Genomic DNA, 27621 nt, shown 5'->3' on the forward strand with positions numbered 1-27621 from the left:
GGTGGGGTGGGGATACAGCCATAAAGTTCAATGCACATCCTACAAAATTAAGAAAATCGAGGGGCTGAGTGCTGCGGCTCACATTTGTAATCCTAGCTACTCAGGAGACCAAGATCTGGATCTTGGTTCAAAGCCAGCCCACACAGGAAAGTTCCTGAGATTCTTATCTCCAATTAACCACTGGAAAACCGGTAGTGGCACTATGGCTTGAAGTGGTAGCACTCTACCCTTGAGCAAAACAAGCTCAGGGATAGTGCCAGGCCAGTTCAAGCCCTGTGACTGATAAAAAACAAAAACAACAAAAAAACATTTTCTTCTCCAGTGACTCATTGTTACTCTCATCTTAGAGAAATATTCCTATCACTTTCACTAAAAATATAATACAAGCATAAGACCCTGAGTTCAAACTCCAGTATTGCCAATAATTAAGTAAATGGGAGTAAAGTTGTAATTGGATAGAGGGTATTCATGAAACACAATTAGAAGGGCGCTGGTTATTATTTTGATGAGAGTCCTTGATAGGGTTATCAAGTTATTTTCACTGGTAAGAACCCTCTATTGAAAGAGAACCTATAGTGGGAGAAAAATGAGGGAGGGGTAACAAGTATGACAAGAAATGTACTCACTACCTTACGTATGTAAGTGTAACCCCTCTGTACATCACCTTGATAATAAAATTAAATTAAAATGACAAAAGAATCCAAAATCATTCTCCTTGGGATTTTTCTACCTCAGTTTCCCAAAGGCATTCTTACATTACAGGGAAAGGCTTTACATTGCTGACCGAACTTTGTAGCTATGATCAACTTGGTTTAGGCATAAAGGTGACAGAAATATGAAACATCTATTGACGTCTTGTAGGGGATAAGCATTCTACTAGATACTTAATAAGTAACATCCCATTGATTTATTATCTCCTAGACTATCTGATATTTGATTTGGCCAGGAAACTTGGTCAGGGTGCAATGGAAATTGAAGCCAAGTAGGTCCCGCCAACCATTTCATCATTGCTGCAACAGCCCTAAATTACTTTCTACCTTTAAGAACTATTTTGACCAGGGTACAGGTGGCTCACATGTGTAATCCTAGCTACTAAGGAGGCTGAGATCTGAGGCTCCCAATTCAAAGCCAGCCTGCTCAGGAAAGTCAGAGAAACCCTGACCTCCAATGTTAAGCCCTGGATTAAACTCAAGAAGTCTCTTCATTACTCATGGTGAAGTGAGGAGGCTGAGTCTAAGTCACTTCATACAGCCACCTTGACGCTCTTGCTGAGTGGAGGGAACTCTTCACCCAGTACTGACAAGCCGAGAGAGGGGCCAGGCATTGCATGCAGATGCCTAGCTCCCCGTGCGCTAGGAAAACACTGCTTCAGAGAAACACAGGTGTCTTAGCCTTAGGAAAGCTTTGCAAAGAAAATGCTCTGATTCTGTCTTGATGGCCGCTCCAAATGGCTTAAGTCCTTGTCTCTGAGTAGCCTCTCTCTATATCCCATATGGAAGATGGAGGCATATCGTCCATAGATGGTACCTGAGCTTGTAACTAAGTGTGTCCATAGATCTGCTTGGTCTCCACCCCAAGCATGTGGTTTTTGTCTTTAAAAGCTTTGTGTAAGCGCTGTTCAGGGCTGCTGGTCTTTGAGACAATAGTCCACCATGAAAACACAAGCTTTCTATTCAAGACTCTGGATTCAATCTCTCCAAATTCGGCTTCTCTGTATCTCCCTGAGTGGACTTACCTGACAACAATGGTAACAGGAACTTTGGAAAATCTGGTTACAATCATCTTCTAGAGAAGACTGTACCATTCTATGCCATAAACACAATTTCACCTAGCAAATGTGAAGCCCTGGATTCAAATCCTAGGAGAGGGCTGGGAATGTGGCTTAGTGGTAGAATGCTTGCCTAGCATGCATAAAGCCCTGGATTGAATACCTTCATACCACATCAAAGCTGGAAGTGGCATTGTGGTTCAAGGTAGAGCACTAGCCTTGAGCAAAAGAAGCTCAGGGACAGCACCTAGGCCCTAAGTTCAAGCCCCAGGGCCAGCACAACACAGACGCACAAATCAGCTCATGTCACCTCAACTGTATACACACACACACACACACACACACACACACACACACACACGCGCGCGCGCGCGCAAAAAGCGCACGCACCGGCTGAACCCATCTTGGGGTGAATGACAACATAGAAACTGGATCTGTTCATTCCTGTCTTTTTGGACTGATTTCTTTGTGTGAGGGGGGAGGGGGCCAGTTCTTTTTCTCCTGTGGAGTCAGTTGTTCTCTAACAGAGTCTGTGTGCCTAGCGCCTGTCACCATGGAGATGGCCAACAGAAGGGAAGCCAAGGTTCTGTCAGTGTCCCTGGAGGGGGAAACGTGAGCTCTCAGGACTAAGTTGCTGTGTTTTTCAAATTTTCGTATTTTTTAAAATTTCCTTCAGTTAATAGTGTCATCCTCTTAACAATCAGAAGAGCTATAATAGCCCGCGGGGCTCAGGTCATTACACAAGCAGCTCCAGAATTATCTTTTCTTTTCTTCAAAGAGAACCCAAGCTCAGCAACTCCGCATCATCCCTCGCGCCGTGAGCTCGTGCCATCATGTTTCTGATCCCCGTGATCTCTGAGCCATACTCCACGCAGAATCAGAAGAGCTTTTCATCCAAAGTGCTCATTGGAAACTGGGTGGAAGACAGGAGACGGGTGAGGAGGGGCGGAGGGTGGGTGGAGGGCTCTGAGGAGGGCAAGGGAGGAGTAAAGTTCATTGCTATTTCCAAATCTGGGGCAGCAGATGGCTCAATATTAAGAAAGTGCCGCTGGGGCCTCTGTTCTGTGGAGCGGACTTACAGCCTGTCAGCAAGGGCCCTGGTCCAATGGAAACGCCATAGGAGAGGGTGCTTACAGTTGTGTCCCCATTGACTATTTCTAGGCATCTGGATAGTTTTTGGGTTGTTGTTGGGGTTTTTTTTTTTTTTTTGGTTTTTGTTTTGCCAGTCCTGGGGCTTGAACTCAGGGCCTAAGCACTGTCCCTGAGCTTCTTTTGCTCAAGGCTAGCACTCTATTACTTGAGCCACAGCACCACTTCCAGCCTTTTCTGTGTACATGGTGCTGAGGAATCAAACCCCAGGGCTTCATGCATGCTAGGCAAGCACTCTACCGCTAAGCCACATTCCCAGCCCCCTGGACATTTCTTGTCCCCAATTCCTTTGAAAGACATCTGCTCTGCCAGGCTTGACCCTTCCCGGGTATGGCAGCTGCTGAGACACACTTAGCACAGACACCCACAGTTGTCCTGCAAGTGTCTAGCACTCACGGTGTCTAGACGTCACCCTGCTTTTATATTATGTACAGGACAAGTACGTTCTTGGTGCTACCTTTTGCTTTCAAAGCCTTCGGCAAGCTGGGCACTAGTGGCTCACGCCTACAATCCTGGCTACTCAAGAGGCTGAGATCTAAGGATGGCAGTTCAAAGCTAGCCCAGGAGGAAAGTTTATGAGATTTATATCTCCAATTAACCACCAGAAAACTAAAAGTGGAGCTATGGCTCAAAGTGGTAGAGTCCTAGCCTTAAGCAAAAAACAACCAACAACAAGGGCTGGGAATATGGCCTAGTGGCAAGAGTGCTTGCCTTGTATACTTGAAGCCCTGGGTTCGATTCCTCAGCACCACATATATAGAAAATGGCCAGAAGTGGCGCTGTGACTCAAGTGGCTGAGTGCTAGCCTTGAGCAAAAAGAAGCCAGGGACAGTGCTCAGGCCCTGAGTCCAAGCCCCAGGACTGGCAAAAAACAAAAAACAGAAAAAACACCAAAAAACCAACAACAGCAACAGAAAAACTAAGGGCCAGACCCTGAGTTCAAGCCCCAGGATCTAAATGAATAAATAAATAGCAAAAATTCAATGCTGGAGGTATGGTTCAAACTGGGTGCCAGCCTAGCAAGAATGAGGCCCGGAGACTCTTATTTCCAATTAACCATCAGAAAACTGGATGTGGCACTATGGCTCAAAGTGGTAGAGCACTAGCCTTGAAGGAAAGAGCTCAGAGAACAGCACTCATGCCCTGAGTTCAAGCCCCACGACACACACACACAAAAGACCAAAGTTAGATTTCAAACACATCCATGTCTATGTCGAGAGTAACGTTATTCACAGCAGCTGAAAGATAGGCACAATCCAGATATGTACAAACTGATGGATAAATGGATGAAATATGGTACACATATACAGCGGAGGTCCTCACCCTTTAAAAGGAAGGAAATTCTGAAATATGCTACATTACATGAAATAAGCAGACACAAAAGGACACCTATTGTACAGTGTCACTTACCTGAGGTACCTGTAATGAGCGAATCCAGGGACCCAGCCAGTGCGTGACTCTCAGCCCGGGCCGGCAGCCTTCGGGGCCGTGTGGCTTCCTGGCTTGCTGTTTCTCTTTTTTCTTTTTTTGGGTTTGTATTGTTTTTTTGCCAGTCCTACGGCTTGAACTCAGGGCCTGAGCACTGTCCCTGAGCTTCTTTGTGCTCAAGGCTAGCACTCTGCCCCTTGAGCCACAGCGCCACTTCCAGCCTTTTCTGTGTATGTGGTGCTGAGGAATCAAACCCAGGGCCTCATGCCTGCTAGGCCAGCACTCTTCCATTAAGCCACATTCCCAGGCCTGTCTCCTCCTTTTCTCTGCCTAACTTGGGCAGGAGTTTGAGAATGTGTGGTCTTTTCCAGTTTAGCAAAGCCACTGATCAGACACCCCAGAGCGTTTCCAGAAAGGAGTACATCCCCTTCCTAGACCATGAGCCGGACCAAATCTCCAGATTGTACACGAAGAAAAGAATGGAGGTAAGAGAGGTATGCACGGGCGGGATCATGCCAGCTTGGCCCCTGCAGGAGAAGCAGCGAGAAGCATCCCCTTCGTCACCACCCGTGTGGCTCCCATCAGGTATGCCCTGGGTAGGTGCTCCCCATAGGTGCTCAGAGGACCCGATCATCCAGTTAAAGTGTCCAGAGCAAGGGGTGTCTGGAGGGAGGGGGGAGGGATTTCATCATCTGCCAGCGATGACTGGCTGCCTTCTGCTCTGGCGAGTCCGTGTCGAGGTAAGTCGAGTCGTGTCTGGCTTTCTTCTCTCCACTGGCATGCCAGGACCACACTGCTGGGATCTGGGCCACACCGACATCCTCAGACCATGCTGGCACTCCTAACTGCTGGCCTCCTTAGATCACACTGACACTGGGGACTGCCAGCTGAGACCAGCTATGTGCTCTGAAGACCGCTTAGAAGCAGTGATCTGGGGCCCCCAGCCCCCAAACACCCCCAGTGCGAGAGCCCCCAGCCGGGTTTTCACACAATCGAGCACTCTATGGCCTTTCTTAAAGACAAACCATGACCCAAGGTTTAACATACAGTCTGGTTAAAATTAAGAAGTCCTTACAGGCCGCCACCCCTCCCCCACAAACACACACAGCGGGTCAGTGGTGGTTTACACTCAAAATCCTAGCTATTCAGGAGGCTGAAATTAAAGGATCTTGGTTTGAAGCCACCCCAGGGCAGAAAAGTCCTCTGGAGACTCTTATCTCCAATTAACCACGCGAAAACAAATATAGCTCTGTGGCTCAAGTGGCAGAGTGCTAGCCTTAAGCACAAAGAGGTTCAGGGACAGTACCCAGGCCCGGAGTTCAAGCCCCACAACTGGCCACTCCCCCCACCCCCCACCCCCAAAAACCAATCCTGCACTCCTGAGGATTCTGAGCACAAGGACTTAGGCACGGCACTGTGCCCTTGTGGCCACTTCAACTGTTACTGCTGCTCATCTTTGATTTTCCCAGCTTCCTTCCCCATGTCCAGCCCCCTTGTGGCTCTTCCCTCTTAGGCAAATGCTTCTCCAATGTAGAGAGTGAATAGCAGGGTTGTCCTTGCTCAGGGAGGAACCTGCTCCTGAGCTTTTCTCCTGGGCAGGTGTACCATTCAGGTTTTAAATTTCCTATTCTAGCTGGGTACCAGTGGCTCACACCTGTAATCCTAGCTACTCAGGAGGCTGAGATCTGAGGACCATGGTTCAAAGCCAGCTCAAGCAGAAAAGTCATTGAGCCTCTTACTTCCAATAAACTACTCATATAAAGCTGGAAATGATACTGTGGCTCTCACACACAAAAAGTCCTCTTCTGGGATGCCTTGACCTTGTATAGACTTGCCTTAGGGTTTGCAAATTGCTAAAGAAAGTAAACAGCCTATGGCTTCCACCTGGAATCCTAGCTATGAAGGAGGATTGAGGTTCAAAGTTCCAAGATAGCCCAGCCAGGAAAGTTTGTGAAATTCACATCTCCAATTAACCAGTAAAACACTGGAAGTGGAGCTTCTGGTGTGGCGCAAGTACTAGAGTGCTAGCCAAAGAAGAAGAAGAAAGAAGAAAGAAGGAGGAGGAGGAAGAAGAAGAAGAAGAAATAAACAAGTTTGCAGGAGTGCATTATTCATATGCAAATGGTACCATTTAACTCTCACTTACTAAGCCAATATATTTCCTCTGCCTTCGGTTACCCCAAGGTCTGGCACTGAGCAAGGAGAGACCATCCTTGTATTCCAGAGCACTTTGAAATTATCCAAACCACCCAATATTCAAAGTCCTCCCTTCTTTTTCTTTAATACAGGTACTGGGACTTGAATTTAAAGGCCTCTCCCTCTTTCTGTGCTCAAAGCTGGCTCGGCTGGGAATGTGGCCTAGTGGTAGAGTGCTTGCCTAGCATGCACGAAGCCCTAGGTTCAATTCCTCAGCACCACATACACAGAAAAGCTGGAAGTGGCGCTGTGGCTCAAGTGGTAGAGTGCTAGCCTTGAGCAAAAAGAAGCCAGGGACAGTGCTCAGGCCCTGAGTTCAAGGCCCAGAAAAATGTGAAAAATAAAAGCTGGCTCTCTTCCACTTGAGCCACACCTCTACTTCTAACCCGTTGCTGGTTCACCGACTTTTCTAGCCTGGCTGACTTTGAGCCATGAGCTTCTAATCATGAGTGGCTAGGGTGACAGGCAGGAGCCAGCAGGGCTGGTGAGAGATTCTCACCTGTGGACCAGCCCTGTGCGGCTGTGCGCAGCGCATGCCCCTTCTCTTGCGAGGCCTGTGACCTAGTCATCCCCAGTGAAGACAAAAACCTCAGAGCCACAACCAAGGCGACTGGGCCACACCCAGAACCCAAAGAAACAGCTGGAAACTGGCTGCGGGCCCCCCAGCCGTGCCTTCCTCTGCGTGGGAAGCTCAGCCTCTCTGGCCAGCGTTGGATACACAGCCCGGGCCCCAGCGAGGCAGGCCTTGGGAACCCTGCTTCATGTCTGCACTCACCCCGCGTTTCTCCCTCGGTCTGGCATTGTGGTCTGGCTTATTTATGGAACCAGCGCTGGAAGCCTGGGGTGCAATGCGTTTACAGATCACGGCAGACAGACCTCCTGGTCTGTCCCAGACAAGAGGGCGGCCATGCCAATCCCGCCCCCCCATCCTTCCCTGTAAATCATCCCCATCCCCTGGGCTGCCCCTTCAGGCCAGAAGGATTTTCTTCAGACAGCAGAGACTCAAGCAGTCATCCCCCAGTAAGGAGAAGATGGCTTTCTTCCCTCCGTAAATAACTCCTCAGAACCAAGGAGAGGGCTCCCTGGATTCCCAACGGATGCAGCCGTAAACCCTTCCTCAGAGAGGGCAACTTATGGAGCCTTCTCTGATTCTTCCCACCGTTCCTGGTGGAAATACAACCTACCCATGTCAGGCTGGTATCCAGCATCTTTCAATTGCTTTAAAAATTGGCTCTTGGGCAGAGAAGACTTGAGACCAATCAAAGAACTTAATTTCAGATCACAAGGTGCACTTGTTATGCAGCCGGGCATCTTGGCTTTAATTATCACTTCTTGTCGTGTGTGTGTGTGTGTGTGTGTGCGCGCGCGCACGCACACGCACACGCTAGTGTATTGGGGCTTGAACGTATGGCTCTTTTCACTCAAGGGCGGCACTCTACCCCTTGAGCCACACTTCTTTTTGCTGGCTAAGAGAAACAAGAGTTTCTGAGATGTGTTTGCCCCGTCTGGCTTCACACCTCAATTCTCAGGTCTCAGCCTCCTGAGTAACTAGGATGACAAGTGGAACTTTAATTTTATTATTTTCTGTCAGTCCTGAGGCTTGAACTTGGGGCCTGCGCATTGTCTCTGAGCTCATTTTGTTCAAGACAGGTGCTCTACCACTTTGAGACACATCTCCATTTGCGGCTTTCTGGGCTCACTGGAGGTAAGATGTCTCACAGACTTCCCTGCCTGGGCTGGCTTTGAATCACGATCCTCCAGAGTAGCCAGGATTACAGGTGTGAGCCACCCGCGCCTGGCCGTGATTTTTAATTTGCCACTAGCGCTTCTCCCAGAGAGTTCTGGACTTGACCTAGGCCGGAGGCCTCTGGCACACAGAGATCTCACGGCAGCTAGCTAGCGTCCGCCGGGGAATGCAGACTGGGTGGGAGCGAGACCCACCCATGTGTCTAATTCGGCGGCTCCTGGGGGCTCGCTCTCAGCCAGGGAGGCCCGAGGTCCCCCGGATTGCACCCCAGGCCAGGGGGACGCCATGTCCGGAGCGGTACTCATTCACCACACCTGTCCTTGCAGGGGCTGCCGTACAAACATCTGATGACCCACCACCGGGAGCCCTCGCACCGCTACCTCATCAGCGCCTACGACGATCACTACAACCGGCGGAACTACAACCCAGCCATGCCTGCCGTCCGCACGTGGAGTAGGCAGAAGTTGCTGTGGCTGCCGGAGAAATCCGACTTCCCCCTTCTTGGTAACATCATGGTCGGGGTTTTCTTCTGTGCTAGAAGGCCTCAGATACACTGCCATCACTCCCTAGCACCCACACTAGGGGTCCCCACTCCGGGCCAGCAACGAGGCCAGCCGCTCCCTGCCTCTCTCCCCGGATGCTGTAAGGGATCTTCGGGATTCTCTAAGATGCCCTCCTCGGGGGGCCATCCGCTCCCCGCATGGTGAATATCCCCACCGCGTTTCCATCCTTTGTTGACATAGCAGGTCCACGGTCCCTGGTCCACAGTGGTGACAAACTCCCGCCTCAAAGAGCTGATGTTCCAGTGGGAAGACAGATGGCTCAGATCTCAGCCCCCTGAGTAGCGAGGATTACAGGCGTGAGCCTCCAGCACCTGCCCAGAAGAGAAACATTCAGGAAGAGTGTGACCAGTGGATGTACTAGTTTGGGGCAGCTGGGTGTCGTAGAGGTGGCGTCTTCATGAACCTCTTTTATGGCCTCTCAATACTCTGCCTGCCCTGCCCTACTCAGCCCCTGATACACAGCCTGGCCTAGTCTACAGGGCCTCACCACTGCCCCTTGCTCATTTCTTTGTTGTTGTTGTTTTTTTGGGGGGGGGGTGCCAGTACTGGGGCTTGAACTCAGGTCCTGGACACTGTCCCTGAGCTGCTCTACTCAAGGATGACAGTCTGCCACTCGAGCCACAGCTCCAGTGGTTAATTTGAGATAAGAGTCTCACAGCCTGGTAGTGGTGACTCAGGGCTGTCATCCTAGCTACTCAGGAGGCTGAGATATTAGGGTCGCAGTTCAAAGCCAGCCCAGGGAAGGAAAGTCCGTGAGACTCTTTTTTTTTCCAATTAACCACCAGAAAGGAAGTGGCGCTGTGGCTCAAAGTGGTAGAACACTAGGCCTTGAGCTGAAACACTCAGGGACAGCGCCCAGGCCCAGAGTTCAAGCCCCACAACCGACCAAAAAAAACAAAAACAAGAAAAAAAAAAAAAAACCCTCTCACAGACTTTTCTGCATGAGTTGGCTTTGAGCCACGGTCCTCAGCTCTCAGCCTCCTAAGTAACTAGGATTCCAGGCGAGAGCCGCCAGCGCTCAGCCCAACCACAACGCCTGTAGGCCACGTTCCTTGAAGCCCTGTGGGACTCGGGTTTGACTGGTTACTGGTTTCTCTCGCAGGTCCCCCTACAAACTATGGATTGTACGAGCAACAGAAGGAGAGGTGGCTTTCACCCCAGGGTGGCCTGAGAGAGAGCCTTTACACTTCATCCTACTCTAGACCTCCACTGGGCACGCAGGCCCCTCTCCTTCCCCTGCGCTCCCTCCCACGCTTCTAAGGACAAGACACCCCACCAGAGCCGGCGGGAGCCCCACGACACCGCAGGACCTGCCACACAGCAAGTGGCAGCCGAGGCAACCTGAGCATCAAATCCAGCCTCTCGGATGGGCCTTTGCTATCACGATCTATATTCTATGGCACCACGAGGTTTTCCTTTCCATTCCATAATTAAAGCCTTTTAACACGACAGCAATGGCAAGGATGGGATGGGCCTACACAGCCAGCAAAAGTCAGCTCCGTCTCCTCTTTGACAGGAGAGGAGATGGGGTTGGGGGGGGGGGGCGGTGCCCAGGAAGGCACTTGGCCTCCCTCAAGCTCTCACAACGAGGCGCATGCCTTCAGGGACTTGTATGGTCCAATGGGAGAAACAGACTTGCTTCTGAGAGCCACCATGAAAACTCCAGGGAAGATGGGTGGGAGGGGCTCACACCTGTAACCCCAGCTACTCAGGACGCTGAGATCTGAGGATCGTGGTTCAAAGCCAGCCGGAGCAGGAAAGTCTATGAGACTCTTAGCTCTAGCTGGCCACCAAAAAGCCAGATGTGGAGATGTGGTTTGAGTCGTCGTGCACCAGCCTTGAGTGAAAAAAGCTAACGGTCTTTACTTACACACACACACACACACACACACACACACACACACACACACGGGGGGGAGGGGAGATAGGAGAGACAGAGAAAAGGAGTAGTAAATGTGTGGAAGGGGACATGGTACTATGAGAGCTGGAACCTGCTCGTCATGGTCATTCTCTGGGTTAGGGAAGAGACGCATTGGCTCCCAAATAGGGAAGATTCACAGCCTCTCTCTGCCTCTGAACCCTCAAATCTGTTGAGAGATTTGAGCTAAGGAGAGCCAATGGGTAGAAGGCTTGGAGATGGAAGCCGAAAGAAGAAACTTATACGAGCCCACCTCCAACCAGGCAATGGTGGATCACGCCTGTAATCCTAGCTATTCAGGAGGCTGAGAACTGAGAATCCCAGATGGAAGCTAAACAGGGCAGGAAAGTCCATGAAACTCCTACCGCCAATTAACCACCTGAAAACTGCAAGTGGAGCTGTGGGTCAGTCAACGTGTTAGAATGCTAGCCTTGCGCAAAAAAGCTAAGGGACAGCGCCGAGTCCCTGAGTTCCTGCCTCCTTACTGGCACATCCCACCTCCCCCCCCCCCGCCCCCGCCATAAAAAGCCCTATCCAAGAAAGGCTTAGGGGGCAAGGCAGACCCTGATGCATGGTCCACCCGGATGTAGGGTGCAGTGACACACAACACCTTCACTGTGGAACCCAGTGCTAGCAAAACCTCTTGGAAGCCAGTCCCGAGGGTGGGGACTGATGTGTCCAAAGTAAGGTTGCCCCTGGTGCCCATCTAATAACATTTTTTTTTTTTTTTTTGGCCAGTCCTGGGCCTTGGACTCAGGGCCTGAGCACCGTCCCTGGCTTCTTCCCGCTCAAGGCTAGCACTCTGCCACTTGAGCCACAGCGCCGCTTCTGGCCGTTTTCTGTATATGTGGTGCTGGGGAATCGAACCTAGGGCCTCGTGTATCCGAGGCAGGCACTCTTGCCACTAGGCTATATCCCCAGCCCCATAACATTTTTTAAAAATGTATTCTTTTGTGCCAGTCCTGGAGCTCAAACTCAGGGCCTGGGTGGTGCTGAACCTTAGATTTTTTTTCACTCAAGCCCAGAGCTCTACTACTTGAGCCACAATGGTATTCCCAGGTGGTGAGTTGGAGAAAAGTGTGTCCTGGAGTCTGCTGCGTAGATCGGCTTTGAACTGAGGTCCTCTGATCTCAGTGTCCTGGGTGGGTAAGGATGACAAGTGTGGGACGGACTCATCCCAAGCTATGTGTGGCCGTGATTTCAGACTCAGGGGTCTCTGTGTGAATTGCACCGGACGGACGACAGCAAATGTACAAAGAATCCAAGGCCACACCCTAGCGCTCCACCCCCAAGTCATCTTCTGTTGGTTTTTGGAAGGCGTGCGGCGGGGTTGGGGAGGAGTAGCTCGGGGTGTGGCGGTGCTCAGAGACTTCATGGCATGACTTTGAAGGCAAAGCACCGTTCACTCTTGAGCCTAAGAGGTGCAACCTGGCAGCTCCCACCCCCCGGCAGACCCGAGCTCACTGGGGATGTCCCGCCATGCTCCTCGGCCTCGGTCTATTTCTCTTCATCTGAGAAATGAGACATCTCAGGGGCCCCTGGAGATGGGGATACAAATCCCAGAGCTCCTGGTGCAAACAGCATGGGTAAAGCGTCTTCTCCACCAGGGAAAGCCCTGTCCCCTCCGGCCGGAGTTCAAGTCACCGCAGGCCACTCCTCGATGTCCCCACGCTGCCCGTGGCTGCTCGAGTGCGAGCCAGGCTACCCCACACGGGCAGCTCAGGTCTCCTGGCATGAGTTCCTGCTTCTTGTGGAACTAGATACTGACCCCAGGTTGTGTCAACAACTGTCTGTTGTTCCCGAGCAAGCCCTGCCCCGTGTGTGTCCCCTTCCACCCTCACCTCCCTGTGCTCCCCTAGTTGGTGGGAGGTGGTGAAGCCTCTCCCACTTCTCTTCTGGAAGGTTCCCCAACAACAGCCAATTCTTGGTGCACAGCGCCCCCTGGTGGCCTTCAACCTCAAGTCATCCTGACCATGTAGCTGGAGGAGAGGACAGGACTCCTTCCATTTGGGAAAGGGTTTTAGAAAAGCAATAGCCTTTTTAATCCTTTTTGCCAGTCCTAGGGCTTGAACTCCGGGCCCAGGCGCTGTCCCTGAGCTTCTCTTGCTCAAGGCTAGCCCTCTGCCACTTGAGCCACAGCGCCACTTCTGGCCGTTTTCCATATATGTGGTGCTGGGGAATTGAACCCAGGGCTTCATGTATACGAGGCAAGCTCTCTTGCCACTAGGCCATGTTCCCATCCCCCAGGCTCTGATTTTTGATATGTGTTCACTGTGCTCATCTGGAAGGAGAGAAAAGGTAAATTGTGTCTCCATCTCCTACGGGAGGCCTATGATTAGACTGTATCAGAGATGGCTTTTAAGCCTACATGTCACCATTACCTCCAGGACAGAATGATCAGAATACACTTGCCAAGGGGCTGAGTGGGTTAGGGTCAGGCCAAAAGGTCCTGGAAACTTCCTGGACTATTGGCTGCCTGTGAAATGCCCCCCACCCCTTGGGAAAGAACCTTGACTCTAAAGGAGAAGACCCCAAATGGAGCCTCCATGGTGGCAGAACACAGACCTCACCTGAGCTACCTGGGACTGGCCAGTACTGAATATGATGCCAAATGACCAGCTCAAGTCCCAAGGTTTCCATTATTTTCTTTGATAATGACATGAATAGTGTAGTAAAGTTGTTTTAACTCTGGAAAACATGTGCTTTTGATGTGTCCAATATCTTCCAGCCATGATCTTTTCAGACTTTACCATTTCTTTCTAATGCCAAGCAAAGATAAAACTCTGTGTGTGTGTGTGTGTGTGTGTGTGTGTGTGTGTGTGTGTACTAAGGCTTGAACTTTAGGCCAGGGTGCTGTTTTGCTCAAGGCTGACACTCTACCAAATGAACCACAGCTCTATTTCCAGCTTTTTGGTGGTTAACTGGGGGCGAGTCTTATGGACTTTCCTACTCAGACTAGCTTTGAACCTTGATCCTCTGATCACAGCCTCCTCGGTAGTTAGGATTACACTCCTAAACCACCAGCACTTAGCGATTAAAAGTCCTTATCTCCCAAGAACCTCTTAGAGCCAAGTCCTAGTGGTTCATGCCTATAACCCTAGGAGGCTGTGATCTGAGGACTGCCGATCAAAGCCAGCCCAGGCAGACAAAGACTGTGAGACTCTTAGCCTCAATTACCCATCCTTGAACAGAAAAGGCTAAGGGATAGCACTCAGGTCCTGAGTGAATTCAAGCCCCAGAATGAGCGCTAGTGCTCTACCACTTGAACCACAGGGCCACTTCTGATTTTGGGGTGATCAATTGGAAATAAGAGTCTCACCGAATTTCTTGCCCGGGCCTGGCTTTGAACCACAGTCCTCAGATCTCAGCCTCCTGAGTAGCTAGGATTACAGGCGAAATCCATGTACAGCCACCGACACCTGGCAATTCACTAAAGTTTTACTACACTTTTTTTTTTTAAGTGTAAGATACTGAGCTCAAACTCCAGTCAGTACTGGCCGTGCAGAACGTATGCGCACACACATACACACACAGTCTATTTAGGGATCACACATAGCTAAAACCCAGCGGGCAGAATAGAGTCAATAGTCAAGTAATGAAAATCCACTTGATTTTCACTGTTTCCCTTCATTCTTTCCTTTCCAAAACTATGTGGACTGGAGTCAAGGCTCAGGGGAAGGACACCTGCCCAGCCAGTTCAAGGCCTTGAGCTCAAGCTCCAGTTTAAAATAAGCAGGCTGGGCTGGGTGGTTCACCTGTGCAATCCCAGGAACTCGGGTTCCGCCACCAGGAGGATCCTGGTTCCAGGCCAATCCTGATCAAAGAACACCTGGAAGAGGAGGCGCTGGCCCTGTCCAAGCAGGAAGCAGGGTGTGTGGCGCCCCCTGGCAGCCAGTGCTGGTGCGTGCACGGGGCGGAGGGGGGGGGTGTCGGCGAGGGAGGACGCGCATGCGCAGGAAGGTGAGCAGGGCACGGGACCCCCAGCGGGCTATCGGGAGGTGGGCTTCGGAGCGGGTCGTCCTGCCCTCCACCTCTGCCACCAAGGACTGGTCTGTGGTAGGTGGGCGTGGCAGGGGTGGGGGCGTGCACCGCAGAGGGGCGGGGCGCGACGGAAGGAACCTTCCAGAACGAGAGGCGGGAAACATGGTGGCCTCCGGCGGGACACAGTACGGCTTCCCGCGTATAAAGCGGCCGCCTTCAACCCCACAGTCCCCCGTTCTTCATGGGCAGATGGCAGGGATTGCTCCACGCCCGCAAGGGAGCGGGCGTGGCCTGCACCTCGTTTACAGAGCAGAACAGGTGGAGGGACGGCCGCCCTTAGTCCCGCCTACTCCGGAAGTGGACGCGCGAGGGGGGGGGCAGGACGTCCGGGGAGGGACGTCCGGGGCGGAGTCCAGGGCGGGGTCCAGACAGAGTTCTAGGCCGAGGACCAGACCAGGATCCGGGTCGCGATCCAGGCAGGGATCTGGGCCGAGATCCAGGCCGCGATCCAGGCCACGATCCGGGCCAAGGACCAGGCCAGGATCCAGGCCGAGATCCAGGTCACAATCCAGACCGGGGTCCACGATCCAGGCTGAGGACCAGGTCGTGGACCAGGTAGCTGAGAACTGGGCCGAGATCCAGGCCGTGATCCGGGCCAAGGACCAGGCCAGGATCCCGGTCGTGGTCCAGGTCGCGATCCAGGCCGAGATCCAGGTCTCGATCCAGGTCGTGGACCAGGTAGCTGAGAACTGGGCCGAGATCCAGGCCGCGATCCGGGCCGAGGACCAGGCCGGGGCCTGGCCCCCGGGGGTGGCGGGAGCCACGCTGGACAACTTAGAGGCACAGATGGAACGTTTCCCCCACGGTGTGCAAAACATGAGACCCTACTACACAAAAATAAAGAAAAGCAGCGTGGGGTTGGGCGGCCTGGCGCCCGGTGGTTCACCCCTGTAATCCTAGCTACTGAAGAGGCTGAGATTTGATGATCACTGCTCAAAGCCAGCCCGGGAAAGCCCATGAGACCTTAATAAAAAGAAATCTTTACTCTTAAAAATATAAATATGTGGGCTGGGAAATGTGGCTTAGTGGTCGAGTGTTTGCTGTCTAGCATGCCTGAATGAGGCCCCGGGTTCAATTCCCCAGCATCACATAACCAGAAGTGGGACTGTGGCTCCAGTCATAGGAGTGCTAGCCTTGAGCAAAAAGAAGCCTGGGACCTGAGTTCAAGCCCCAGGACTGGGGAAAAAAATAGAAGTCTGTGCACATTCCTTCCTCCCCATCATTTCCCATCCCCTGGCCCCTACATGGGGAGCTCTGCCTAGGATCAGCCTCTGCCCATCTCAGGCCCAAAGACTCCATACAAAAGTGCTCCTGGCCCTCCCCAACCCCCTAGTCATGCCTTCCCAGACTGCGAGCTGTCCCAGAGGCCGCGGCACCAGGGAGATTCTGCCCTGCGATCCGGGAGTTCGGTGCAGACGCCGCCCTCGCGGGCACCCGGTGGGGCTGGACTTCCGCTCGCCATGGCAGCGGCCCCACGGCGTCCCGAGCTCTCCCGGGGTGGGGTGGGGTGGGGGGGCTCTGACACCCCATCTACACCTGCTGACCTGGATCTGCGGTGGGGGGGGGGGGGTGAGGGGCTCAGCTCTCCATACCAGCCAGCCGGAGACGCGGAAGGGAGGACGCTGCCGCCCCTGCCCGCGCCCGCCCCCGCCCCGTGGGCGGGCGGGCGGGTGGGCGGAGCTCGCGCATGCGCAGGAGGGTACCAGGGCCCCCTGGGCGGCGCCTTCCTGCATGTGGTAGGGGGCGCGCGGGAGGCGGGGCCGAGGGAAGGAACTTTCCAGAAGGAGAGGCGCGAACACGAACCCGGGGGTGTTGGGCAAGTCACGCGCTTCGCTTGCACCCCAGTTCCTGCTTCAAGATGGCCAGGGTAAGAGCTCCTCAGCGTCCCGGGAGCGGGCGGGAGTGGGGCCGCGGGCCGCGGGGAGAGCGCCCGGGCCCCCTGGGAACGCCACCGACCCGCCATAGTGAAGCGGAGGACCGCGTGGGCCCGGGGCCCGCGCGGGCTGCGATCCGAGGGTCCCCACTCGGAGCCGGCCCGGGCTCCAGCTAACCTCCGGAAGAGCCCGGAGCGGGGCGAGGCGCCCTGGTACAGGGCCTGCCTTGAGCAAAACGGCTCGGGGACAGCGCTGGGCCTTCTAGGCCGAGCCCGAGGACCGGCTAGACCGGTGCGTAATGAGATAAAGAACCTGGGGTCTAACTAGGAAGAGTCCTCCTTCCAGGCCAGCCAGGGCACAACTGCGAGATCCTACCCCTAGTCAGGAAATCCTCCATACCCTGTCCAAACAACAACAGCAAGCCACAATGCCTTTCCGAAATCCGCCCACAGCAAGAAGACCGCGAATAGAGCCCGCACACCCTGCGTGAGCGGCGGAGTTCCAACCCCAGGCCAGCCAAAAGTCAAAACAGATTGCATTCACACACACACACACACACACACACACACACAGGACAGTGCTAGAGGGTTTTCAGGGGAAGGGTTACTGGGGAGAGGGCCGCCCTTGCTTCCTCACCCTCAAACAACTCACAACTTGCTTTCAGCCCTGCCGGCTCCCTTCCCTAAAACAGCCTCCCAATCCTCATCCTCCATTTTCCTCCTCCGCCAGGGCACCCACATACTTTCATGCACCCCGATAGTTCAGGATTTCTCTTCAATGCTGATCCTTGAACTCGGGACGGCATGCTTGTAGCAAGCACTGCACCACTTAAGCCACGAGCCCTGTCTCTGTAGTTTCACCTTTTATGTGTTTTTTTTGTTTTTCAGTTACAAGCTGACTTTTTCTTCTGCAGCATGGAGAGGTTCAGACTCTGGTCCTCCCTTCTGCAGTCCTCCAGGTAACTGTGTTCACAAGGATAAAACCTGGCCGCCCTTCCCTGTTGATGCACATAGGGGGTTTCCTCTCATTTTGCCTGTGCTGGCCTTGGTCTGATGTTCTCTCCAACTCTGCCCTCTGCTGGCTGGTCTCCTAGGCATGCCCCGCCCCACCCCACCCAGCTCACCCAGATGGTTGTAGATGACCGGTAAGAATTCCAGGCCTGTTGTTGAGACGGGTAGATTTTCACCTCAGTGCCTTCCTGTATGAGGCAGGGCACAAGGGCCGGAAGACGCAGGGACCTGGCTGTGATCTGAGGAGGAAGAGACTGTATGAAACAAATACCAGTGACCTTAATTTTTCCCAGCCAGATGAACTGATGCTAGTGCTCTACGTTTAAGCAACAGCTTCCTTTCTGGCATATTGTTCATTAATTAATTATAAGAATTGCACAGACCTTCCTGCCTGGGCTGCTTTGAACCGTGACTCAGATCTCAGCCTCCTGAGTAGCTAGGATTGCAGGTGGGAGCCATCAGTGCCCAGCCAATGATGGGAAAGATTTCCCCTGAAAGAGTGGATGTGAACTTCGGCCCAGCGGAAGCTATTGTAATGGGTCCAGAATTCAGTGACAACAGTGCCTGGGAGTGGATGGGTAAACCAAAGCTCCCCCCATTGGGTCTTCATTCCCCAGTTGGTGCTTCATTGGGGAGGGAACAAGTGGGGATTGCTAACTTGTAGGGGATAAGAAAGCCACTCCGTGCATGCTGTCCCAAGATCCTTTACCTCCAGATTCATGAAGATGTACCATCAAGCCCCGCCCACACTGGTGCAGCTGGCAGCTCGGAGCCTGCTGAGGAACCAGGCCTTGGCCATCTCGGCTCTGGAGGACCTGCCTGTGGAGCTCTTCCCGCCACTGTTCAAGGAGGCCTTTGCCAAGAGATGCACAGAGGTGCTGAAGGCCCTGGTGCAGGCCTGGCCCTTCCCCTGCCTCCCCCTGGGGGCGCTGATGGAGGCCTCAGACTTGGAGGCCTTGCAGGTTGCCTTGGATGGGCTGGACATGCTGCTTGCCCTGAAGGTTTGGTCCCGGTAAGTGAGATCTGGGTAAATGGGAAAAGAGAGCTCTGCAGACCAAGGAAGAGACAGCCGGGGTGAGGAGGCAAGGTGGTCTAGGGGGTTCTTCTGACACAAGCCAGGAGGACCAGAGAGGCCTGGGCAGTGGCTGAGCACATCCAGGAACATCTTCCAGGTGGAAGGACTCTTTAGCATGGACTCAGGGAGGACAGAAGATCTCCCTGCTTCTGGCCACAGGCACTTGAGGTGGGGACCAGCCTGGAGTCCAGGGGAAAGTGGAGGACAGGAAGTCAGAGAAGGGAGAAGCTGCTGTCTGGGATGAGGGGAAGAGCATGGACGAGGCCAGGCCTGGGGACACTTCCCCCCCCCCGGTAGCCCTGCACTCTGAAATCTGAGACAGGAGAATCATGATGTTTAGAATTGACTTGGCTATGACTGAGCTTTATATTATAATCTATACTATATATATAGTGTATATATAGTATACATATAGTATAGTATATATAGTATATAGTATAGTATATATAGTATATATATACTATATAGTGTATATATAGTATATATAGTATAGTATATATACTATATAGTATATATAGTATATATACTATACTATATATAGATTATAATATATATTACATATATTATAAGGGGGGATTGAGGTGACTCAGCACCTGCAGCTTATGCCTCTAATCCTAGCTACTCAGGACATCTGAGCAGCTCAGTCAAAGCCAGCCCAGGATAGAAAGTTTGTGAGGCTCCTATCTTTAATCAATCCTTCAAAAGCTGGGATTAGAGCTGTAGCTTAAGTGAAGAGTGGTAGCTTTGAGCAAAAATGCCTAAGCCCAGGTCTTCGGTTCAAGCCCCATGACCAGACCAGCACACACACACACACACACACACGAAAAGGAAAAGGGAACAGGGGAACTCAGGTGGAAGGTGGGTTCTGCCTACATTCCAAGACTCCCATATCCCCCACAGACGATGGAAACTACAGGTGCTGGATTTGAGGAACCTCCATCACAACTTCTGGAAGGTTTGGGCTGGAAACGAGCTCTACGTCTATCCTGAACAGGCCCAGACTAAGTGGCAGAAGAGGTCAGCACAGGAGAATGAGGCAGGGGTGGAGGCAGAGCCAGAGCCGCCCTTGAAGGTGTTGGTGGACCTGAGCCTCAGGGAGGAAACCCTGGACCCATTCTTTGCCTGCCTCCTCCTGTGGGTGGAGCAGAGAAAGACTTCAGTGCAGCTGAGCTGTAAGAAGTTGAAGATCATCACCCCGCACATACACAGCATTAAGAAGATTCTGGAACAGTTGCAGCTGGGCTGTGTTGAGGAAGTGGAAGTGAACTGCAACTGGACCCTACCCAACTTGGCTACTTTTGCTACTTACCTGGGCAGGATGGGGAATCTTCGCAGCCTCCTCCTCTCCCACGTCCACCAGGCTTCCTCCATTGCCCCAGAGGAGCAGGAGCGGCTGGTCTTACAGTTCACCTCTCAGTTTGCCCAGCTGGCCTGCCTCCAGGAGCTGTCCATCAACACTGTCTGCTTCCTGGAAGGCCGCCTGCACCAGGTGCTCGGGTAAGGAGGACACGGGGCTGCAGACCCGAGGGAGCCTTTGCTGTCCCAGGAAGTTTAGTGAGCACCTACTGTGTGCCAGCCACCAGGGATGCCTCAGAGATCAGGACACCAGAACATGAGTGATGTCTAGATCAGTCCTGTAGCCAGGTCTCCCCTTAGTACTCATGTGAAGGCAGAGGTGTAAGCGGGGTGCATGTAAGTATGTACAGAGGTCTAAGCTGGGGTGCCTGTAAGACAGAAGGCTTTGCCACAGTGCATGGCCTGGAAAAGACCACCATGCCAGGAAGCCAGCTGTGGGGGTCAGATCCAGAGAGGGGGGCTGTGACTCCAGTCAGACTCTTCACCTAGTGTCCTGGCTGTGGACACAACAGCCTGGGTCCCGTTCCAAACAGGCCCCTCCTTTGAGGCTGTCCCCTCCCCAGCCCTCTCCGTGGCTTCTCACTCCAACCATCTGCTCTCTCCTCAGGTGCCTGAGGACCCCCTTGGAGTCCCTCTCAATAACTGACTCTCGGCTTTCAGAATCAGACCTGACATGTCTGTCCCAGAGCCCGAGCGTCCGGCAGCTGAGTGGCCTGAATCTGAGCGGTGTGAGGATGACTGGCTTCAGCCCCGAGCCTCTCCGAGTTCTGCTGGAGAGCGTGGCCGCCACCGTGAAGACCCTGGACCTGGAGGACTGCGGGATCCACGACGCCCAGCTCACTGCCATCCTGCCTGCCCTGAGCCGCTGCTCCAGCCTCACCACCTTCAACTACCTGAGGAACCCCATGTCCATGGCCGCCCTGGAGTCCCTGCTGGTGCACACCGTGCGCCTGAGCCACTTAAGCCTGGAGATGTATTCCACTCCGCTGGAGGCCTACGGCCCCCAGGGCTCCCTGCACCAGTGGAGACTCAACCAGCTTCGTGATGAGCTGATGACGACGGTGGAGCCGTTAAGACATTCTAGAACAGTGTGGTTCAGTACCATTCCCTGTCCTCCGCCTGGCAACCAGCCACAGTTTGAAGCCCAGGCTAGTCTATGCTCTGGGTGTCAGCCTATCTAGTTGGGCACAGGCATTAAAGCCCTGCTTCTTGGTCATTAGAAACAAACATAGGTGCATCCCAGAGGGTTCCAGAACCTGTGCAGTCATGGGAGGGTATGGATAGGGTGGGCAGTGGGGGACAACCTTGAATGGGAGGTGTTGGCCTGGGGGGAGAACCTACAGAGATTCATGTCCTGAACGGATTCAGAAATGGAATTTGGAGTTTCTGGATTCAAGTTCATGTTTGGAGAGGGAGTTGCGGTTGTTACTCCTGCGTAGCTGGTTGTAATGAAACAGAAATAAAGAGAATCTCAATGTTAACCAGCTTGTTTCCTCCGTGGTCAGTTTGATTCCTTTACAGTTTACATCCGGAAATCCCTAGAGAACTGGTGGTGGGTGAGGCCCTGAGTTGTCTGGCACGTGTTGGGGTTTAGCCCCAAGAACTCCCAGCTTCTGGTGCCATGGTTCCATTTTGGTTGTGGCCTCCCATTCTCTGCTTTCCTCGGGGCACATCTTCCTTCTGGTTTCTGTGGGTGTCTGGCTTTACATCACAGGTGGTTCACCTGGAATGTACAGCAGACTCCCCTGTCCCAACTCCAGGTCACCTGGGAGGCAAATTGCTGTGAGACCAAGATGCTGCCTGCGTAGGAGGAGCTAACTGGAAGATCCTTGAGTGAGTGCCCTCAGAAGGGTGCAGGGAGTTCTTCCTGAGTGAGTTCTCCTGGGAGAGACTTGTTATAAAAGGCCGAATTGGGCTGGGAATGTGACTTAGTGGTAGAGTGCCTGCCTCGCACACATGAAGCCCTAGGTTCAATTCCTCGGTACCACAGAAGCAGGAAAAGCCAAAAGTGGTGCTGTGGCTCAAGTGGTAGAGCACTAGCCTTGAGCCCAGAGAGGCTCAGGGGCAGCACCCAGGCCTTCAGTCAAAACCCCAGGACTAGAAAAAAAAAAAGACTGAATTATTGTCTGGCTTCTTCACTCAAGGCAGGATCTCTTCCTCCTCTCGGCATCATCACCTATCCATGAACATGGGATACTTTTCCAGTGTCTAAAGTCTCCTTCGGTATTTTCCGTCACCACATTGCAATATTCATTATAGGAGTCTTTTTTTGTTGTTTTTTCTTGTTCTGTTTTTTGCCAGTTCTGGGGCTTGAACTCAGGGCCAGAGCACTGCCCCTAGCTTCTTTTTGCTCAAGGCTAGCACTCTACAACTTGAGCCACAGCGCCACTTCTGGCTTTTTCTATATACATGGTGCTGAGGAATTGAACCCAGGGCTTCATGTATACGAAGCAAGCACTCTACCACTAGGCCATATTCCCAACCCCCTCACTATAGGAGTCTTTCACATCATTGGTTAGTATATTCTTAGGTAGCTTACGGTGGAGGTGAGGCAATGAATGGGGTCATTTTCCTGCATTTTTTTCCTCATGGAATAATTTGTGGATATGTAGAAGAGCTACTGATTCTGTATGATTTTGTTCCCTGGTGCTTTCCTAAATGTATCAGATTTAGGAGTCTTCTACTGAGCCTTTTTAGTGTGTGTGCTGATACTAAGACATGATCTCAGGGTCTAGGAACTGGCCCTTAAGAGCTTTTCTTACTCGAGGTTGGTGCTTTACCACTTGCACCACACTTCCACTTCCAGACCTTTCCTGATTAATCAGAGATAAGAGTCACAGAGCCAGCATTGTGGCTCACACCTATAATCCCAGTTACGCAGGACCCTGAGATCCGAGGATTGTGGTTTAAAGCCATCCCAGGCAGGAAAGTCCCCAAAACACTTATCTCGATAAACTATTCAGAAAAGCTAGAAATGACACTGTGTCAAGTGGCCGAGTGCTAGCCTTGAGCAAAAGCAGCTTAGGGACAGAACCCAGGCAGGCCCTGAGTTCAAGCCTCAGGATTGGCATACATACACACAAAAGGTCCAAAGCGAGCTGGCCATGTGTCTTAGTGGTAGAGCGCTTGCCTAGCATGCATGAAGCCCTGGGTTGATTCCTTAGCCCCGCATAGACAGAAAAATGCAGACGTGGCGCTGTGGCTCAAGTGGCAGAGTGCTAGCCTTGAGCAAAAAGAAGCCAGGGACAGTGCTCAGGCCCTGAGTCCAAGCCCCAGGACTGGCAAAAACAAAACAAAACAAAACAAAAGAATAAGCTGTTAGCCTGTAATCCTAATTACTCAGAAGGCTGAGATCTGAGGACCTTGATTGAAAGCCAGTTTGGGAAGAAAAATCCCTGATCTTCTATCTTGGGATCCAGAAAAATCAGCACTACCTACCAGATGCCCAAGGCTCTTATCCTAAGGCCCAACAAAACCAGTCCCGAGACATAAGTTACAGCCCCTGCCTCATGAGACTTCTAGGCTTCATGCAAGGACCGGCATCTTCCACCAAGGGACCGCTGTTGCTCACCTTCTCCCAGAGGGGCCACATCTCCGCCTTTGACCCCTAATGTCGACGCTCCTTGCCAGAAGGGAGTAGCCAGAGAGAGTCGGTGCCCTTTTTCATAATTATTAAAAGGCTGGAATTAAGGCCCACCCCTGGGAGGGCTCCATGCAGATGCCAGTCACCTGTTTAAGTCTGCGCCCAGTACCTGTGTTACCTAGGTAACTGGAACACCTGGAAACAGTTACCTCCCCCTTCTGAAGTTACATCCAATCCACCTGGCCATAGTTCCTGCCTTTCCCTATAGAATCTGGCTCAACAGGGGTCCCTTTCTCCTTTCTCTTTTCCCTCTTTCCTTTTCTCTCTTACATTCCTTTGCTCTTGTTCTCTCTTTCTCTTTTTCTCTTCTTTTCTTTTCTTCCTTCCCCTCTTTCTCTCTAGGCTTCCATCTTGTGCGGGCTGGCAGTTTGCTCTCCCCCCTGTCCCCCAATAAACTTTTCTTTTTTTTTTTTTTTTTTTTTGGCCAGTCCTGGGCTTGGACTCAGGGCCATATCCCCAGCCCCCAATAAACTTTTCTACCAGAACCATGTGGCAGGTTTCCTTTCCAGCGAACCTTACAATGACCAAAATCTACATGAAGGCTCTAGATCTTGAACTAATGTTAGGATGTTCCAGAGGGTTCCTGAACTTCTCGATAAAATTACTTTAGAGCGGGCTGGGGATATGGCCTAGTGGCAAGAGTGCTTGCCTCCTATACATGAAGCCCTGGGTTCAATTCCCCAGAACCACATATATAGAAAACGGCCAGAAGTGGCGCTGTAGCTCAAGTGGCAGAGTGCTAGCCTTGAGCATAAAAAGAAGCCAGGGACAGTGCTCAGGCCCTGAGTCCAAGCCCCAGGACTGGCCAAAAGAAAAAAACAAAAACAAAATTACTTTAGAGCAAAAGAGGAACTAAAGCAATTAAACTTTGGTTTGTATGATGGGCAAGGGGGTCAGTGGTACACATCTGTCATCTCAGCAAGAGGCCAGGGGGTTGGGCTGGGGATATGGCCTAGTGGCAAGAGTGCCTGCCTCATATACATGAGGCCCTGGGTTCGATTCCCCAGCACCACATATACAGAAAATGGCGCTGTGGCTCAAGTGGCAGAGTGCTAGCCTTGAGCAAAAAGAAGTCAGGGACAGTGCTCAGGCCCTGAGTCCAAGCCCCAGGACTGGCAAAAAAAAAAAAAAAAAAAAAAAGAGGCCAGGGGGTCTTCACAATGGGTCCTGGTGGCTCACCCCTATAATCTCAGCTACTTGGGAGGCTGAGATCTGCAGACTGAAATTTGAAGCCAGCTTGGGCAGGAAAAGCCATGGGACTTTTACCTCCAGTGAACCACCAAAAAGCTGGAATGGGAACTGTGATTCAAATGGTTCAAGGATAGCACCCAGGCCACTGTCAAGCCCAGCAACCCCTCCTCCCAAGAGAGGTCAACCTGAGCAGACCAGAAGTTTGAAAACATTAAAAAAGTAAAAGAGCGAGCACAAGGTAAACAAACAGAGCAGTAGCTGAAGCATAGTACGAGCCAGAAGTTGTGGGCTTCCATCACCTGTGGAGGTATCCATGGCAACCACCAGGGACCACAAGGGATGGATTAGATGGGACCTCAGGGGATAGAGCATGGGAGGGAACCACCTAGGGCACTCACAGGAAGAGCAGAGCAAGCCCTTTGACAAGGGGGGTGGGGTGGGGTGCTCCCTGAGCCAAGGGGCAGTCCACCAGGCCAGCCTCAGCTTCCTTCCAGACAGCAGGCAATGTATCCCTTCTCACCCTGACTTCAGGTGTGGCTCCCAAGCCCAGATGTCCCCTGTTCACCGAGACCCTGAGCGGGCTGGCGAGCCTGCTGGGCCAGGCGCATGCCCGGGACCTCAATGTTACCCCACACAAGGCCAGTGTAGCCACCCCTCCCCCGCCCCCCACGGCTTCGTCCATCATGGTGCCCGCCTGGGCATGCCCAGCCTGCCCCAAGCGCCTCATGGCACAGTACGGTACCAACCATCAGCTGCCTGGACAGGCCCGCATGGGGGCAGTGACAGCAAGAGCCACAGTTCCAGCCACCACTGGGGCCTAAGAGCCCAAGGCCTGGCTGCCAAGCCGCTGTGCTTCCCGAGTACACCAAAGCCTGAGGTCCCCGTGGTCCCACGGTCGACAGGTCAGCTGCCATCCTGGACATCCTGGTTCTACCTACAACCATACCCGGGGCCACAAGGCTACGTACGATTCCTGGTTCTAGAACCCTACAGGGACATGGAAGCCTCGGGCTCCAGTGTGGTCTGCGAGGAGCTGTGTGCCTTTTGGAGATCCTGGAGTCTGACCTCAGGTCCCAAGGTCCTTCCTTGAAGCAGCGACTTGAAACACGGGGCCCTGACTGCCCAGCCTGCCGAGTCATACAGACAATGTTTTCCGTGGGAAACCATGCAAGAGCACAGAGTAAAACCTTCCCTGGCCCTCTCTTTAGTCTAGGCCCTCTCTAGTAGACTTGCTTTAGTGTGTGTGCCTCCTTCCAGATCTTTCTGACTCCCTATCCATGTATGCACACACACGGAAGCCTCTGGTTTTGTCTCCTCTTCTAGACCTAAGGTCTTCCTGTGATGTAGATTATGTGCTTTGCACATGGAAGTGGAAGTGTTACAGAGCCCCATCCTTGTCCCCCAGATAGCTTCGTGTATCCCACAAAGGACACCCCCAGGTGAGGGCTTGACCGTCAAGGATCATCGAGGACTGTTGATGCACATTTAGGCTCTTGTCGGTCATTTCTGTCACCTAGCCCGTATCCCGAAGACCTGCTGCACAGCCAGTTTTTTTTTTTTTTGTGGCTTCTCAAAGCTCACTTCCTGAGTTTAGTCCAGTGTTTCTGAATATTCCGTGTATCTTGGTTTGCTAGATCATTCCATCAATTTAGGAACAGATTCTCCACCATCTTTGAATTCTGTTCTCCTCCATATTTAAGAAAAAACAAAATCCTTAAGTAGACAGGGCACTGGTGGCTCAAACCTATAATCCTACCTACACAGGAGGCTGAGCTCTGAGAGCCATCGTTAGAAGTGAGCCTGGGCAGGAACGTTTTAAAGACTCTCATCTCCAATTAACTGCCCAAAAGCTGAAAGTAAGAATCTCACAGGCCCCAGCTGGCTTCCAAATGGGACCCTCAGATCTCAGCCTCCTGAGTGGCAAGGATTACAGGTGTGAGCCGCCAGAGTCCTCAGTAGCCGAATTGCTTAAAAGGATTTTCCCGTATCAGTTGATGTGTTCCAGAGCCTGTGTTGACAGTCGTTCCCGTGATAGGGTGGGTTACACTGTTTGTTTTCAAACATTAAACCAAATTTGAACTCCAATGTAATATCTTTTTTTTCCTTTTTTCTTTTGTTTTTTTTTTGTTTTTTTTTTTTTGTTTTTGCTTCTGTTAGAGGGCTTGAACTCCAGGCCTAGGCACTGTCTGAGCTTTTTTGCTCAAGGCTAGCACTCTACCACTTTGAGCCACAGCTCCTTCTGGTTTTCTGGGGGTTAATTGGAGTCTTTCCAGCCGAGGTTGTCTTAGAAAGCAATCTTCTGATCTCAGCTTCCAGAGGAGCTAGCATTATAAGTGTAAATCACTGGTGCCCAACTTCCATCATAATTAATCTATCTATTTATTTGCCAATCCTGGGGCCTGAGCTCTGTCCCTGGCTTCTTTTTACTCAAGGCTAGCACTCTACCACTTGAGCCACAGCACCACTTCTGGCTTTTTCTATATATGTGGTGCTGAGGAATCAAACCCTGGGCTTCAGGTATCTGAGGCAAGCGCTCTACCACTAGGCCATATTCCCAGCCCCCATCATAAGGTTAAAATCTTAAGCCAATCATGCATTCCAGATTACCCCAGCCCTGAGGCCAATCCAGCCCCTTCCTAGTATGTAGCAGTTCTCTTGTCAG

At 52.2% G+C, this 27621-nt stretch overlaps 2 protein-coding genes across 2 annotated transcripts; both read left to right on the top strand.

Moving 5' to 3' along the window:
• The first annotated feature begins 2601 nt into the window (after positions 1-2601).
• On the top strand, positions 2602-10111 carry Cfap107 (cilia and flagella associated protein 107). Its single transcript, XM_048352080.1, has 4 exons — positions 2602-2703; positions 4717-4830; positions 8615-8792; positions 9954-10111. The coding sequence occupies exons 1-4, from the start codon at positions 2602-2604 to the stop codon at positions 10109-10111; spliced, it is 552 nt and encodes a 183-aa protein (XP_048208037.1).
• Positions 10112-18419: 8308 nt separating this feature from the next.
• On the top strand, positions 18420-26049 carry LOC125355627 (PRAME family member 20-like). Its single transcript, XM_048352081.1, has 5 exons — positions 18420-18706; positions 19670-20266; positions 20733-21194; positions 25510-25697; positions 25862-26049. Exons 1-5 carry the CDS (start codon positions 18420-18422, stop codon positions 26047-26049), a joined length of 1722 nt encoding a protein of 573 aa, XP_048208038.1.
• The last annotated feature ends 1572 nt before the right edge of the window (positions 26050-27621 follow it).

Source organism: Perognathus longimembris, chromosome 7 (genome assembly GCF_023159225.1).
Source record: "Perognathus longimembris pacificus isolate PPM17 chromosome 7, ASM2315922v1, whole genome shotgun sequence".
NCBI lineage: Eukaryota > Metazoa > Chordata > Mammalia > Rodentia > Heteromyidae > Perognathus > Perognathus longimembris.

Coding starts and splice junctions, on each gene's coding strand:
- LOC125355627 (XM_048352081.1), top strand. CDS start 18,420: ATGTACCATCAAGCCCCGCCCACACTGGTGCAGCTGGCAGCTCGGAGC. Junction 18,707..19,669: donor GCCCTGAAGGTTTGGTCCCG/GTAAGTGAGATC, acceptor TATCCCCCACAG/ACGATGGAAACTACAGGTGC. Junction 21,195..25,509: donor CTGATGACGACGGTGGAGCC/GTTAAGACATTC, acceptor TCCCAAGCCCAG/ATGTCCCCTGTTCACCGAGA.
- Cfap107 (XM_048352080.1), top strand. CDS start 2,602: ATGTTTCTGATCCCCGTGATCTCTGAGCCATACTCCACGCAGAATCAG. Junction 4,831..8,614: donor ACACGAAGAAAAGAATGGAG/GTAAGAGAGGTA, acceptor CTGTCCTTGCAG/GGGCTGCCGTACAAACATCT. Junction 8,793..9,953: donor ATCCGACTTCCCCCTTCTTG/GTAACATCATGG, acceptor TTTCTCTCGCAG/GTCCCCCTACAAACTATGGA.